General features: G+C 34.4%; 1 protein-coding gene across 1 annotated transcript in view; it reads left to right on the plus strand.

Annotated features, from left to right (window-relative positions):
- Positions 1-4,274: 4,274 nt before the first annotated feature.
- LOC115887905 overlaps positions 4,275-15,482 on the plus strand; it is a 39,040-nt gene continuing 27,832 nt past the window's right edge. Inside the window, exons 1-2 of the mRNA XM_030907434.1 lie at positions 4,275-6,059; positions 14,575-14,796. Coding sequence (XP_030763294.1) covers positions 4,484-6,059; positions 14,575-14,796 — 1,798 coding nt within the window. The 5' untranslated portion in view covers positions 4,275-4,483. The remainder of the gene's footprint in view (positions 6,060-14,574; positions 14,797-15,482) is intronic.

Raw genomic sequence — 15,482 nt, forward strand, 5'->3', positions numbered from 1 at the left:
CAGAAAGTTTGTCCCGGCGAAAGTTTTGCCTTGGCCGGGACCTAATGTTATGTTTTATGTTTAAAAATTAAAAAAGTGTGTACTACATAATATATTTCAATTTCTAATATTTAATGTTTTGTTTCAATTATTTAAAAGCTTAAAAATAATTGTCCCGGAATCGCCAGTGCTCAAGTTGGGAACCCTACTTACGATGGCCTATTGAGAACAAATATGCCCGAGGAATCAGTATTGGTCGGGTACGCCGATGACGTCGCCGCACTTATCGCAGCTAGAGATATGGAGATGGCCCAAATCAAATTAAGGAGTGTGATGCTAACTATTAATAACTGGATGACGAACCATGGACTATCACTGGCTCTTATGAAAACAGGAATTGTGGTTCTCACAAAAAGCAGAATAAACACAGTGCTCCCATTCCACGTAGGGGGAGAGATAGTTACATCAAAACCAGCAGTAAAATATCTTGGCATCACCATAGACAATAAAATGACCTTCTTGGAACAGATAAAAATGACCGCAGGCAAGGCCGCTAAAGGTATCACAGCACTGAGTAGACTTATAGCCAACACGAGTGGACCCAAGTCAAGTAAACGGCGATTATTGATGTCGACTGTTCAATCGCTTCTTCTATATGGCGCTGAGATTTGGGCAGTAGCTCTATCGAAGGAAAAATATAGAAAACGTTTGGCCCAAGTGCAGAGACAGGCAGCACTCAGAGTAGCTTCATCTTACCGCACAGTTTCCGAACCTGCAGTGCTGGTTATCGCAGGGATAGCACCTATAGCTCTACTTGCCAGAGAACGGTATGCCATATACCAAAGAAAAACCGAATTGAACCAAAAAGAAGTTAAAAAGGAGGAAATCAACAGGACTTATGAAGCATGGCAGAGATTGTGGGAACAGGAGAGTAGGGGTCGCTGGACTGGGCGACTTATTAAATCGGTGAAAACCTGGACACAAAGGGAACACGAGGAAATAAATTATTACTTGACCCAGTTTCTTAGCGGCCACGGCTATTTTTTATCGTATCTTGAAAAAATGAGAAAAGTAACATCACCAGTATGCCTTTACTGCGAAGGTTATGACGACGCAGAACATGCCTTTTTTACATGCGAGAGGTGGAGCGTATACAGAAGGAATATCGAGGAAGAAATTGAAGGACAACTATCCCCTTATAACATCGTCCAAAAAATGCATCAAAGCTCTGAAAACTGGAACCGCATATCAAGGTATGTGGAAAAGATACTAAGGGAAAAGAAAAGCGACCTGGATAACCGCTGATACCATAAACAGAACAAAAAAAAATATACAAAATAAAATATACGTGTTTAAGCGTTTTTCGGAAACTTGTCCGTTTTTTAAATAAAAAATATTGTAATATTTGAGGGGTGGTTTTACCCTCTTGGAACTGGAATTTCGAAAAATCCCTTCTTATCGAACGCTCTACACCCTAGAATCAACCTGTATGCCAAAATTGAGCTTCTTACGTTGAGTGGTTTGAGCAGGATCGTGATTAATCAGTATGTCAGTCACTTAAGGATTTTATATATTAGTATAGATACGAGATTCATACAGTATTGACGATATATTGTCATATGAACATTTTTTCGCGGAAACCAATGATTTACAATTGGATATTTACTCGAAATTACAGGAATACTTTGGCATTGACTCATTACCTAAAATTATTATCGACAGGTTCAGTTAAACCTTCTATCTTGATAAGATAACAAAATATAACGAATAAAACTAATAGGTGGGATTACTTAATAGATCATATATGTTAGGAGTATAGGTTGTGTCGATTTTAGACATCTACAGAACCATCCTGTTTTAATTTGAAGATTTCTTTACTTCTTTTTTCAAGTAAGTACAACATAGTTAGTTATTTTTTTACGTAAAAAATGTCTCTTGGTAAAAATCGCTACGAGCAACCGTTCTCAAGATATTTAGAATGGGAACAGTCAATACATGTCATTATTGACAAAAAATAAACGTGTTGAGTAGATAGTTATTTGACTAAAATGATAAATGGGAACTTATTTTTTTAAATTAATCAAAAATTTTTCTTTGAAAAAATGATGATAAAACAGTTTCTATTGAACTTTTGGCGTCAAAACATTTAAAATTTATGATTTCAGTCTAATAACTATTTAGTCAACATCTTTAATTTATGTCAATGAAGACAGGTATTAATATTTCGATTTCAAATATCTCGAGAACCATTAATCGTAGCGATTTTTACCAAGAGACTTTTTTTAAGTAAAAAAACGTCGTAAATGTGTATTTTTTTACTCAGTAGTTTTATGCAGGTACGGACGAAAAGTTATTACTATGCTCAAATCAGTTAAAAAATATGTAGGTGGCGCCCTCTACAAGCAGGAGTCATATTGACATCAAAATCAAATTTCTCATGTCAAAAAACTCCCAGACACCAATTTTCATCCAAATATTGACGTTACTTCTGAAATTATTTGAAAAAAATACTTTTTTACTTTAAACTTTTTTACTTATTTTTATTTGCGAAATATGCTGCCGAAGATTCCGGAATAACAATTCGGACCACCCTGTATGTAGTTTTTTCTTCTCTTCACTAGTTTCTTCAAGCCATGGCAATCCGCAACAACCAAGACGATTTCGCCCTTCACTGTGGAGGTCCACCTCCTCCACCTCACGGTGGACCCCCGCCACCTGGTGGTGATTGCTGCGACTGCGGATGTGGACCCGGAGGTTGCTGCGGATGTGGCCCTGGTCCAGGGTGCTGTGGACCACCTGGATCATGTGGAGGTCCCGGAGGATGCGTTTGCGTTTGTACGATATTGTAAAGGAGATAAATGGTATTTGTTTTAAGGCTTGTCAGGTTTTAAGTGGTCGAATATATGGATGTGAGGTTATGATGTGTAAATAGATGAAATAAAAACGTGTCTTTTTTTATAAATAATGAAGTTTATTTTTTTACCTTTTTCTATATACCGGGTGCGTCTCAAAAGTGGCTTACCTTTATAACTTTTTTATCTTTTTCAGATAAAAATTGAGATTTGGTATGTTAGCATATAACATAAATTAGGATTAATTGCCGTATTTAGTTGTTTTCAGTCACTTACTTTATTCAATAGAAAATGACACTCTGAATTGAACGACACATCATATGTCAACTTTTGACATTGTCGAATATGGTTTATTTGAAATTGCAACATGCGATTCATAACGACAATTTGACTCGAAATACCAAGTGTGTGGTATTAATACGATTTGGTCATCTCTTAACCGGCCAGGATAAGACACAGTAATATTAGGGAATCAACTCTATTTTTCCAAGGCTCCTTGATTAAAAATTAGTGTTTTTAACCATGGCACTCTAGATTGAAATTAATTTTATCATTATATAATTAGATCATTTTCTATCGAATGAAGTAAGAAATACCGAGGGTGCCATTTAAAAATCAAAAGATGTACTCATTTCCGGTAAAACAGGGAGTGGCCGAAAAGAATTGAATACGTCAATCAATCCTAATTTATGTCATATATCAACATACACAATCTCGATTTTTTATCGGAAAAAATTAAAAAGTTATAGGGGTGAGCCACTTTTGAGACGCACCCGGTATACGTTGAATCACTGATAATAATATACAGGGTTGCTCCTCATATAGGGTGTTCCATTAGAAAAAAACACAACTTTGATGTGAAACTTTTTTTGGGGACACCCCGTATACTCCTATATATTTTTATAAAATGCTTTCAGTTCACCTACATATGCTGCCAACATTTAATTTCGATATAAACTACCGTTCTCCTTGGAGCTTCGGCGGCGTATGAGAGGCGCCACCCTGTATTTCTTTTATCGAGATCAACCAGCCCAAAAAATATTTGCATTTACCTAAGAGTCACCCTGTATAGTATAGAAATTTGTACGGCACCCTCGGTGGGCAAGTACGATTCACACTTGTCCGGTTTTTTTATTTTTCAATACAATCAAAAACATCCTTTCTTCCATTCCCAAGACTGAACAAAAACAGCAAATTACACTTCCTTTCTTCTAACATCAAGCGCAATCCTTTCTTTCACAACGAACCTCCTTTGACATTTGCACGGCCAAATTCGTTCCTATCACCCTTGCCTCCCGCCTTCCCCTCACCTCACCTCCCCCAAGCTCCGAACGATCGACAAGAGTGAAAGTGGTTGGTATTCCCCCCGCGCGCCAAACAACAAGAAGAAAGTCGAGAACCCGCCGAACCCGGCGATTCGCGTCTAGTTGGCCGTGGCGCCTGCCAACCACACACGTTCCTTTGTTTCTTCTTCTTTAAAATTCGGCTCGGCGCGACAAGAACCCGCTTTACGTGATCGCGGAGTGCTTTAGGAACCCCCGTCGACTATAATTAGGATGCTCGATGGATTAGAACTGAGCTAGAGACCTGAAAAGCTTTATCCTGCATCACTAGTGAAGATTTAGTTGAGTTAAATGGGATAAGGGAGCAATATGAACAAGATACACTCCAGTATCCTCGCCGTGGTTCTTAGTATTTTCCTGATACACGCCGCGGATCCACCGTTCGAGTCAACCAGCACGCTACTTCAGTTTTTTCCATTAAAAAACTCGACTCCCGCTCAAAATAAGACTGTTTCCAACCAGGATCAAGTCAAAAACTTATTCATCACTCTCCAGAACATCCAGAAGGAACACGAAACATCTAACGAAACCAATAGAAGAGTTTATAATACCGTCCAAGACTTTTTAACTCAGTCTGATAAAAACATCCACGAAATAACGTTAGAAAATGATTTCGTCAGGCCATTATTGACTCAGTATCAGAGAGAAATCCATGAGGAACCTAGCTACGAGGCTGTTCAGAATTCTGGAAGGATTTCCAAAGAGGATTACGTGGATTCGTTCAAAATTCTTTCCAAAGAGGAGATAGACGCTTTGATTCATGGATATGATAAGTACCAGAACAATCACGCTCAGTTTGTGGATCAAACAGGGAATGGAGTGGTTAATGGAGAATACGGTGATGCAAACGTGGATTTAACATCACCCAATCATCAGGAGTCTGTTGCGTATAGTAATGGAAATAATGCAGAAAGCCCACAAAAAGAAAATAATAAACCAGTTGGTGATTTGCATCCACCACCAAGCAACGGACAAGGGTATAGTTCTTTGAGTCTAGATTCTACACAGGGTGATAATAATGCTTATAGTAATGATAATTATCAGCAAGAAGGTGGAAGTTTGCGTCCACCACCCATAAATGGCAAGGAATATGTATCTTTGAACAAGAATTCTGATGTGAACGATCAAAAAAGGTACAATGGTATTGAGCAAGTTGGTGGGATTGATGGATTACCGTTAGAGGGTGATGTAAAACGGAGTGATAAATCAACTGAAAATATCAAAGAAATTAGTGTGGAAAATACAATTAAAGACACTGCCATAAGGAGGGATGATTCTTCTGGTGAAAGTAACGAAAACGAGCATATAGGAGAGATTTTGCCGCCTGATTTCAAAATTAAAACGTCCAAAAATGACGAATATAAACCCTCATCTATTAGAAGGAGTCTTTATCCTCTTTTTCAACATCAAACCAGGAAATCTTACAACTACGATGAAGGTTTTCAACCAAGAAACCCTGTAGCATTTCCTCTGGACAAATACCGATCAGAATACGACCCTACAACAGCCATATCAGCTGAAGGATTCGACCCAAGCACTTTTCCTGTTCAGACTGTATTTCCTGGTCAAGACCAAGCCTACCAAAGGGCAAGGTTCAACGAGATCTCGCCCTACAGGTACCCAAGACGATTGAGACCCTTCGAAACGACACCAAGTGGGTTTCAGCCTGTTAGGAGCGAAGTTCCTCGGAGGGAACCGTACTTCGACCCTTCGGCAAGGTACCAGACTTGGTCAGGGTCCTCTAGGCGGCCGAGGGTGATATTTCCCAGTGATTTAGTTCAGTTTAGGGAGCCGGTGAATCAGGGGGTGTCCGAGGAGACTCCCGAGTGGTTGCTGGGGGATGGAAACCTGCAGGATTTGGAGGGAGGCGAAGACAGAGATAGGGGTAAGCTTGAATGGCAATGAATGTCTAATCATTTTAGGTGTAGTATAGAATTTGAATGTTTGATCAGAATTTATAAGTAGTTTTATTTGAGATTTTGGTTTTAATCATTTTTGTTTCGTCAAGTTTTAAGTATTATATTTTTTTTCTTTTAGCCTTATTTTCATGAAATTTTCAGCAAACTGTAAATAAATCCCATGATCCATGATTAATATAGGCAAGGCTGATCCATGATTAATATAGGCATCCATGATTAATATAAGCATAAATCTATCAACTAATTTACAAACTCAATTTTTTATAATCTTTAGTATTTGGCTTATCACACGGGGTTAATTGAAGGGTGGTTTTTATTTAACTTTAACAAAAATACAAAAACACAAACACGTTGTGCAATAATTTCGTGAGTAATTTAGCCTAAAACATTATTTTTCATTATTTAATCAAATAGCGCTAAAAATAATAAAATAAACATCTTAAACTTCGCCAAAAACAAAATATTAGAAAATCTAGCCTAAAAAAATGGTCTTCTTTCAAAAAACATTCGGGAGAAATTATGACATTATTAAACAGACATTTTATGACATTGAGCGAAATTTGGTACACCCTGTATATGCATTCCAAAACTTATAAAAACTCATTCATTCAATAACATTTAGGTTACGATAATTAATAATCATATTATATAGAATTTCCTAATGCTTATTTTACGTAGTTTCAAAATTTTTACATCCTGTAGATTAAAATTTACGCAAATTTCTTTAATGATGAGCTTTCGATATTGTTCGCCTAATCATTTGATTGCAAATATGGTTAAAATGGGGTCAGTCGGACTTTTTGGGCTTTTTTTTTCGTTTGTCTGATACAACATATGTTGAGTGATGTAAACTTCAACGTCATGGAATTTCGTATTATTTCGTTTATGGAAATATGAATAGTATTTAATTTAATATGAGTCAAAATAGTCTGTATTCACTGGAAAAAAAATCATTAAAATAATATGATATAATACCGTTGATTGAAAAAATTATGATGTAGCCATCCTCGAATGTTTAAATACTCTTTGAAAAAATTTAAACTCTCTTTGCGGTTCATAAGATAGACCTTTGTAACACACAATAGTAGCTTTACTCCTTGTCAAATCATTTGTTCTTTTTCTGTCACTTTATATCACCTTGTTCTCGCGTCCCGTGACCACTGACGTAGCTGTATAGTCGTGGTCTATAACTAGGCATAGTATAGTCGTGGCACTCGCCATAGTTTCACAGAGATGTATTTAGGAAAATATGATTTCCCAATAAAATAAAATAAAAAAAATGATCACCAAGTAAAAATTTGTTTGAAAACAGAATATTTTTACATTTTGTGTAAGTAACAATTCTTCTGTATCTGAAAATCTTCTGATGGGAAGAAATGCGGAAAAAATATATAATGACATATTTTTATATTATTATCTATTTCAAAGATTTTCTACAACTTTTTTTTTTAAATTTAAAACAAGTTTATTTTTAACATTAATGTGTTTGTTTTGTAGTAATATATTGCTTAGGTGATTTTCATTGGATAACTAATACATTGTCAATCCGTCTCTGTGCTGAGACGCAACGCTCGAACCTCGCAGGTCGACGGACGGAACTCAACTGAAACGCCCTGCAATCTGCCGATATTCGACAGATTGTAAAAACTGGTAGAAAATATTTGGGAGAGTGCAACTACTCTTTTCCTTCTACTATGGTATTATGCTGTAATTTTTGTGGTCCATCTGTTGTCCGTTCTTCTTGTTAGGTGAATGTCCTTTTGCCATTTGAGGGATTCGACTTTGTGTCATGACTGACAGACATTTATATTTTTTTTTTTAGGACAGACATTTTTTTTAGACATATATGTAATAATAGGTAGATCAAAATGTCATCGATTGTCATTTCCAAACCAACTGTGATGCCGGACACGTTCAGAAACATAACTTTCAAATAAATTAATCTTCGAAGTTAAATCACAGAAATCACATGGGTATCAGGTGTTGTATCACCTTCCTCTTGTTATTTAATTAATAATTATACAAACATAATTGTTTTTAAATAACAAAATTGGATTAACTACCAATTTGCATAATAAAATCCGTGCTTACAAATTGTTATTAATAATGGCGGTATAATTGAGAAGTATTTAATAATAAACAATAATTTTTCTTTTAATAAATACCAATTTAATATCCCTAAAGATTTTATGTTAACTGTTTAGTTAACTTTAGTTAATAATGTTTGAGTACAATTAATAAAAAATATATCAATTATTAAGTATTATTATGATTACGAATGTTGGTATTGTTTATACTATCCATACAATGATTTTAATTTTTGGCTCAATATGCTAATGTTGGTACACATACTGCTTGGTTATTCGACTGATCTTTTCTGATGTTCCCTTCAAATATAGAAACTTCAAGAGACACAGAAGAACATTAAGTCAATCTTACAATTATTGAATATAATCTTGTCAAGGGACTTCGCAGAGTAACCATAATGAAACAAATCCGTTTTAATATTACTTAGTTTAGAATTAAGGTATTCTTGGTCACTGCACCAAATCACCAGGTCCCTGCAGTGGCAAAATCACCGGGTCCCTGCAGTGACTGTATTTTCTTTGCCTCATTTGTTTACCTTCTCTAGGCATTCTTTGACCAACTTCGAATTGGTTACTGAGTTACTGAGTTGATCGGTTTTAGTGCTGTTTTTCGATAGTTCCTATCTAAGATAAATTGTACTCATCTTTCGATAGCCTAGCTTGGAGGATGCCGATTGGTTTGGAGTATTTAGTTTACCTGCCGAGCAAAGGTTTCTCTCTTCCAATCCTTTTTATTGCTCAATTCGATATATGACAGGAACATTTATTTAAATGCTATAAACATATTTAATCTACGACAATGTCATTATGCAATTTTAAAATAAGAAACAACAAACAACAACACAAAAAAAGGTACCTAAATACGTTTATTTATTGTAAACATTAATTATAATATCAGTACAATTAGTTAAATTAATTCCAGACGATGACAGGTGAGTTGAATTTTTAGACACTAAATTTATTTCCTGAGTGCCTGAACTTGTTGAAGACCCATCATTGCCAGAAATGTTACCCAAAATATTACATGACACTTTTTTCTTATTTTCTTTGTAATTTTCTATATAGCTCTCTGCTGTGCTGTGTTGGAGCGCCAACCATCATGTCTTTTAACAGTTAATAAATCCACTCCTGAATCTGCAAGCAACGACGCATCTACGGAAACAATGTCCAGTGTATTGTTGTGGATTTGGAAGACTTAGGAACAATGCTATTTTATACGGCATTTTCCCTAAAGTATTAATGCAAACGGGTTGCTTAATACGTTTTCCATTTCTGTACCCCACAAAAAATCGAGTATGCTCTGTGTTCCTTGGCCGCATAGCTATACATCTTCGAACCATTTCCACCATATTTATTCCTTCAAAATTCCCTTTCGTTATAAAAAAATCTCGTGATACCTTTGTTTTCGTAAATGGAATAATGACATGAATGCATTGTCCTTCATCTTTAACATTTTGCAGCTGCAGATTTGTCAACTCGATACGCCGGCAGGCTCCCGCAAGTCCCACTATCAATGAAACTTTTGTCAGGAAATAAGTTTTATCATCGGCTTCCAACAAAAACGAGTTATGTCTTCTTTTCTTAAAATTCTCGATTTTTTTGACCGAAATCCTTCCGATTTTCTTTTTAGAAATGCAATTAAATGGACGTACTTACTAATATCTGTCTTTTTCTTCACTGATATAACTGAACGTAGCATGGAATAATATACCCAAAGTGATGAAGTCTTCCTATGTTTTGAGAGATGTTCAAAATATGCCAGGAGAACCTTTTCGTTACTACTATTCTTGATTCCTTTCCCTTTACACCAATCTTCAAGTTTTACATGGGCTTGCTCGTACGTTTGTCTTGATTTTTCGGGAAGTGGGGAATCGACAACGTTTTGCGCAATGCCTTCAATATCAGAAGGGACACTTTCAGAATCAGAATCACCCATATTAATATTATTTTTTGCTTTTTGTTAAAACTGAACGTTTAACACAAAACTGAACATCAATAATTGAGTTGTCAAAGTCAAAATGGAAACAATCAACAAGCACGGTTACCACGGCGTCGACTAGTATGGGCACCTGATAATTTTGAATTTTAATTTTTATGAGAATATGTCTGATATTTTAAATTAAATCAAATCTCTTTGGATCGTCCCTCGTGTCGCGTCGTAGATTAAATTTTGAATGATACACGTTGGATACGAACTTTTTAATGAAGTTTGTGTAACTAAGCCGTAACGTTACACGCGTTTCATTATGATGTTCGTATCGAACTTGTATCAAATAACTATTCTATGCTTAAATAAAAATATGAATTCATACCGAGACCCTCTTTTGAGATATTAAATACTTCTTTGACACTGTTCACAAGCGATTTTAATAATAGAAATTTACATACTCGTTAATTTTTTATACTCGTAATTTTCCTTCTATTATACTTCTTATAATAGGTACCCGCTTTCGATCGGTACCATTCTGGTACCCAAATATGTAGGCGGCGGTACAGCGTTTTCGATGTCTTGTTCCGGGTAAGTGCATACATCTTCATGGCGGGTACCCGAGAGCAGACAATACGGATTGAGTGAAAGTAAAGCTTTAAAATAGGCGATGATGCATAGCAGTACGGACTGCCGGTATTTAACCAGCACAGTCTCTTTCTTTCGTGGAGGGTACTTTCGGTTTTTATATCGGTGTAATGAAATAAAAAAATTAGGTATATGTTTTATACCTAAAATTAATAGTTTATGTAATATTTCAATTTGTTTAAACAAATGTTAGATTGGCAGTGTGATAAAAAATTGCCAGTGATGGTATTGTTTCTGAAGTTGGAAAACTAAAATTTGGTAGGAGAATTTTATAGAGATAAAGAAAAATACCTATGTAAAGATATTTTAGTTATATGCTACAGGGTGTTCAAAATATATTTATGAATTTCCTACTACTTAAAATTAAGAAATTTCAAATTTTTTAAATGGTATTATATATATTATCACTTTTTCTATGTATTATCATATATTTCTATATATTACCTATATATTATCACTTTTTCTGATAGATTTTACAAAACTCTTCAACTTTTATTAAGTATGTCATATACCTATTTTTAATAGTTTGCGATTTATTCCAATTTTTTCAATTTTTACCCATATTTTTAACACAATTACCCTATAACATCATATGTAGTTGCCATGACAAAAAGTAATAATTATTAAAATTTCTTGTATGTTAAGCAAGTTAAGAACAAGATTTGAATTTTAGTTTAATTTGTTGTAATAAGTATAAATTGTAGAGATAATACTTAGTTACAGATTTTCCTGAAATTAATTAGTCAATGTGACTGATATACACGAACAAGCCAAAAAAATAAATTTTTTGGTTCAGTACTATATATATTATATAGTACCCTATAGCACTTTGCTAAGTAGTATAAGAATAGATGTAGATTATCTAGAAAACATCTTCAGTGTGTAATGGGACGTTTTCGCGGTAGTAGTAAAATTGGCTTTACCAAATGAATTATAAACCAGAATTACTACGAGAAAAAAACTTTACTGTATGTCGAAGAAAATTCCCTATATCAGTAGTCTTCAACAATTAGGTAATCTAGTATTACCCTAATCTGGGGCTATTCGCCCTGACGGAAAATCCAAGTGTCATCTTTCATACACCAAGAAATTCACGACTGCGATTTTAGTTTATTTGAGTAAAGTTAATTAATTTTAACTAATACCAGCAATTGTAACTAATTATTAAGCTACTTGTTAAAGATAAGTAATAAATAGTTTGTTTTGTCATGGCAACTATGATTTTATAGGGTAATTGTATTAAAAATATGGGTAAAAATAGAAAAAATTGGAATAAATCGCAAACTATTAAAAATAAGTATATAACATACTTAATAAAAGTTGAAGAGTTTTATAAAATCTATCAGAAAAAATGACAATATATAGGGTGTCCCATTTAAAAAAATTAACATTTTTTAATTTTAAGTAGTTGAAATAAATTTTGAACACCCTGTATTATTTAACTAAGATATCTTTATATATATCTTCTTGTTCATCTCTATAAAACTCTCCTACTAAATTTTGGTACTCCAACTTCAGAAACAATGGCATCACTGTGACAATGTTTTACCACACTGAAATTTAACATTTGTTTAAACAAATTAAAATATTACAAGAACTATTAATTTTAGGTATATAACATTATATATAAAAAAATTATGGAATTTTACGCAGAATCTAAAAATAAAATAAAAAATAGGGTGTTATATCCGGCACACTTTTTTGAAGCACCTTGTATACTCTATAATAATTTTAAAATGTGTAACTTAACCTTCTCTATAACCTTTATATTTAATTTTTGTTTGTAAACCTCGAAACAAATGAGATAATGGAATTTACTCTATCGTTGACTCACCCTGTATACCAAGGTATTATTACAGTTGAGGGTTGGAACCTTTGGTTTTTTACAGGGCGAGTTTCCTACGATGTTCATGGGTATCTCGGAAACTACTGGAGATAGAGAGTCGGTTAAACGAGGAAAGAATTGCAGTTTTGTGAGGTCATAAATATGCGCCTTTCAGATTTTTGAAAAAGTTCATGGCTTACTAGACATTTCGAAAAAAACAGAATTCGGCTATTTTAAAAATCGTCCCTAATTCCATTATAATCTATTTTAGGTAAAAAGTTTTCAGATAAAAGTTGTAGATAATCACATACCTAATGAGTTTGTGTTTTCCGATTTTTTCTAAAATCTGTCATTTTTGACATATGACACAAATATATGTTTTTTTTCAATGGAACCCATAGTTGGCCATGAAAAAAAAACGACAAATAGAAAAACCTCGTATCTCAAAGAGAAAGAATAGCAAAATATCGTAAGTCGCAACTTAATATACAGGGTCGCTGATATGTATGAGAACGGTCGATTATTAGGTAAAATATACGAGGTACCGCAAAAAAGTTAAATACAAAAGTTATAGGGTTTTTAAATGTCTATTAGTGAATATAGTGATAAATTTAAGTATACAGGGTCGGTAATAAAGTCGTGGCACATCAAAGACACACCCTATACGGGGTGCTACAAATTCGAGGTACGAGCATTGGTATCTCGGAAACCGTAATAGATACGAAGATAGTTAAATTGGGGCAAAGTTGCGCCTTGGGATGTTCACCAAGATGCTATCAAAAAAGTTTTTAAAATTTCAAGGATTGCTGAGTTTTTTGAAAAAAAAAACGAATTTTTTTGAAAATCAATTTTTTTTTCCTGTCGTTACTTTTTAGAAAATCAAAAAACTAATTGCATATTCTCATAGCCACTTTATTAGGGCTATCTGACAGTATATTTAGATTTTCAAATTAGCTGATAATTTGTGAGATACAGAGGCCGACTTCATTTTTTTAAATACGGACCTGCATTTTTTATTTCAGTTTTTGAAAGAACTCGGTTTCCTGAGTACAACGATATGCCACACTTTATATTTTTTTTTGGTTTTGGGTACCTTAACAACAACAAAACTATTTAATTATTATTTATAATATTTTCAAGTCCGACCCTGGTTTCTTAAAATATTTAATCTGATTATATTCATTGCAACAATGTTGATCAGCGCTAATTAACATTGAATTAGGAAAATCGAGCCAATTGAAAGATTGAAATAAATAATATCCAGCTTAGCAATTTAAAGATATTATTTTTAAGTTTTTTTATTGTGAATTTGAAATTCTCAGTGTACGATTTAACAATATGTAAGTAATACATAAGTAATGCAATTATTTTTTTTTATTGAATTTGATTTTTCCTATTCAATGTTTTACCCCACGTCATAGTTAAATTTGAAGGCTTATCAATAATGTAAACTATCAATATTGTAACGATGAATAATTTAAATATTTAAGAAACAGAGCCGGATTTGAAATTAGTTTAAATAAATTTTGTGTTTAAATGTCCGAAACAAAAAGAAGTATAAAGTGTGGCACATCATTGTACTCAGGAGACCGAGTTCTTTAAAAATATGAAATAAAAAATGCAGGTCCGTATTTAAGAAAATTAAGTCGGCCTCTGTATCTCACAAATTATCAGCTAATTTGAAAATCTAAAAATACTATCAGATAGCCCTAATAAACTGGCTATGAGAATGTGCAATTAGTTTTTTGATTTTTTAAAAACTAACGATAGGAAAAAAAAAATTTTCAAAAAAATCCGTTTTTTCCAAAAAACTCAGCAATCCTTGAAATTTTTAAAACTTTTTTGATGGCATTTTGGTGAACATCCCAAGGCGGCAACTTTGCCCCAATTTAATCATCTTCGTATCTATTACGGTTACCGAGATACCAATGCTCGTACCTCGAATTTGTAGCACCCTGTATATAAAATACACTTTATCCAGCTCTTTGTGGCAGGTGACAGCGGCAAGTGCGCCAGGGGCGCCACCTGCGAGTTCTTCCTCTCCTGCTGGATCTCCGGCGGTCTGGTGGACACGCCCTGCGGCGGCCTCCTCAGAGGCTGTTGCTTCAGGGGCGTGTCGAAGGCGGGGCTGCTTGCCCTCGGCCAATCGGTGGGCACGATCGAGGCCCCGCCCGACGGACCGCGCAGCCGCGAGGTGGCACTATTCGACGACTTTCGTAAGTTTTTCTGTTTTGCCCAAGTGTGTGACGTCACATCAGTGGGCGACCAGAGCTTAAAAACCTTTCCAAACACAACCGTAGATGCTCGTAAAATTAGGTAGAAGATTTTGAGTATAAATTTCAAGTCTGCGGCGAATCCATTTTGGAATAAGTAAAATTACATTTGAATTAGTTATGTTCTCAAGAAAATGTATTCAATTTGTAGCCAAATCAGTGGTATTGAGTATGTTATTGTGTGAATAGGTACTTATGTGTAGTGCCGCATTATTTGGAAAGGTTGTTAAGCTCCGCTCGTTGACGTGACTTATCAACTTAGACTGCCTATTAGCCCAATAACTTTAGAGATCTCTCATAAATATTAGAAAGGGAGCCAAAGTGAGTTATTTTTTAACTTACATCTCTTTATGCCTTAGAGGCTAGCCAACATCTAACTTGTGTGGCACATCGTTGAAAAGCTCGTCGTTTTCTTTGTACAGTTTGATACCAAGGTCTTAAATAGTTCAGTTTAAAAAAAAAATCAAAATGCCTGCAAATTTTTATAAAATATTGAATATTATCTAAAATTATTGGGCTATACCGATGTATTACAAGCATGATTTCCCTTTTGTAGTTTGTTTTTTGGGTTTGTTATCATATATTTTATCTAAATTATTGTAAATATCTCAATTTTTCTGTTTGGTTAG

The sequence above is a fragment of the Sitophilus oryzae genome, unplaced genomic scaffold (genome assembly GCF_002938485.1).
Source record: "Sitophilus oryzae breed Bouriz unplaced genomic scaffold, Soryzae_2.0 scaffold_682_pilon_pilon, whole genome shotgun sequence".
In the NCBI taxonomy this organism is placed as follows: domain Eukaryota; kingdom Metazoa; phylum Arthropoda; class Insecta; order Coleoptera; family Curculionidae; genus Sitophilus; species Sitophilus oryzae.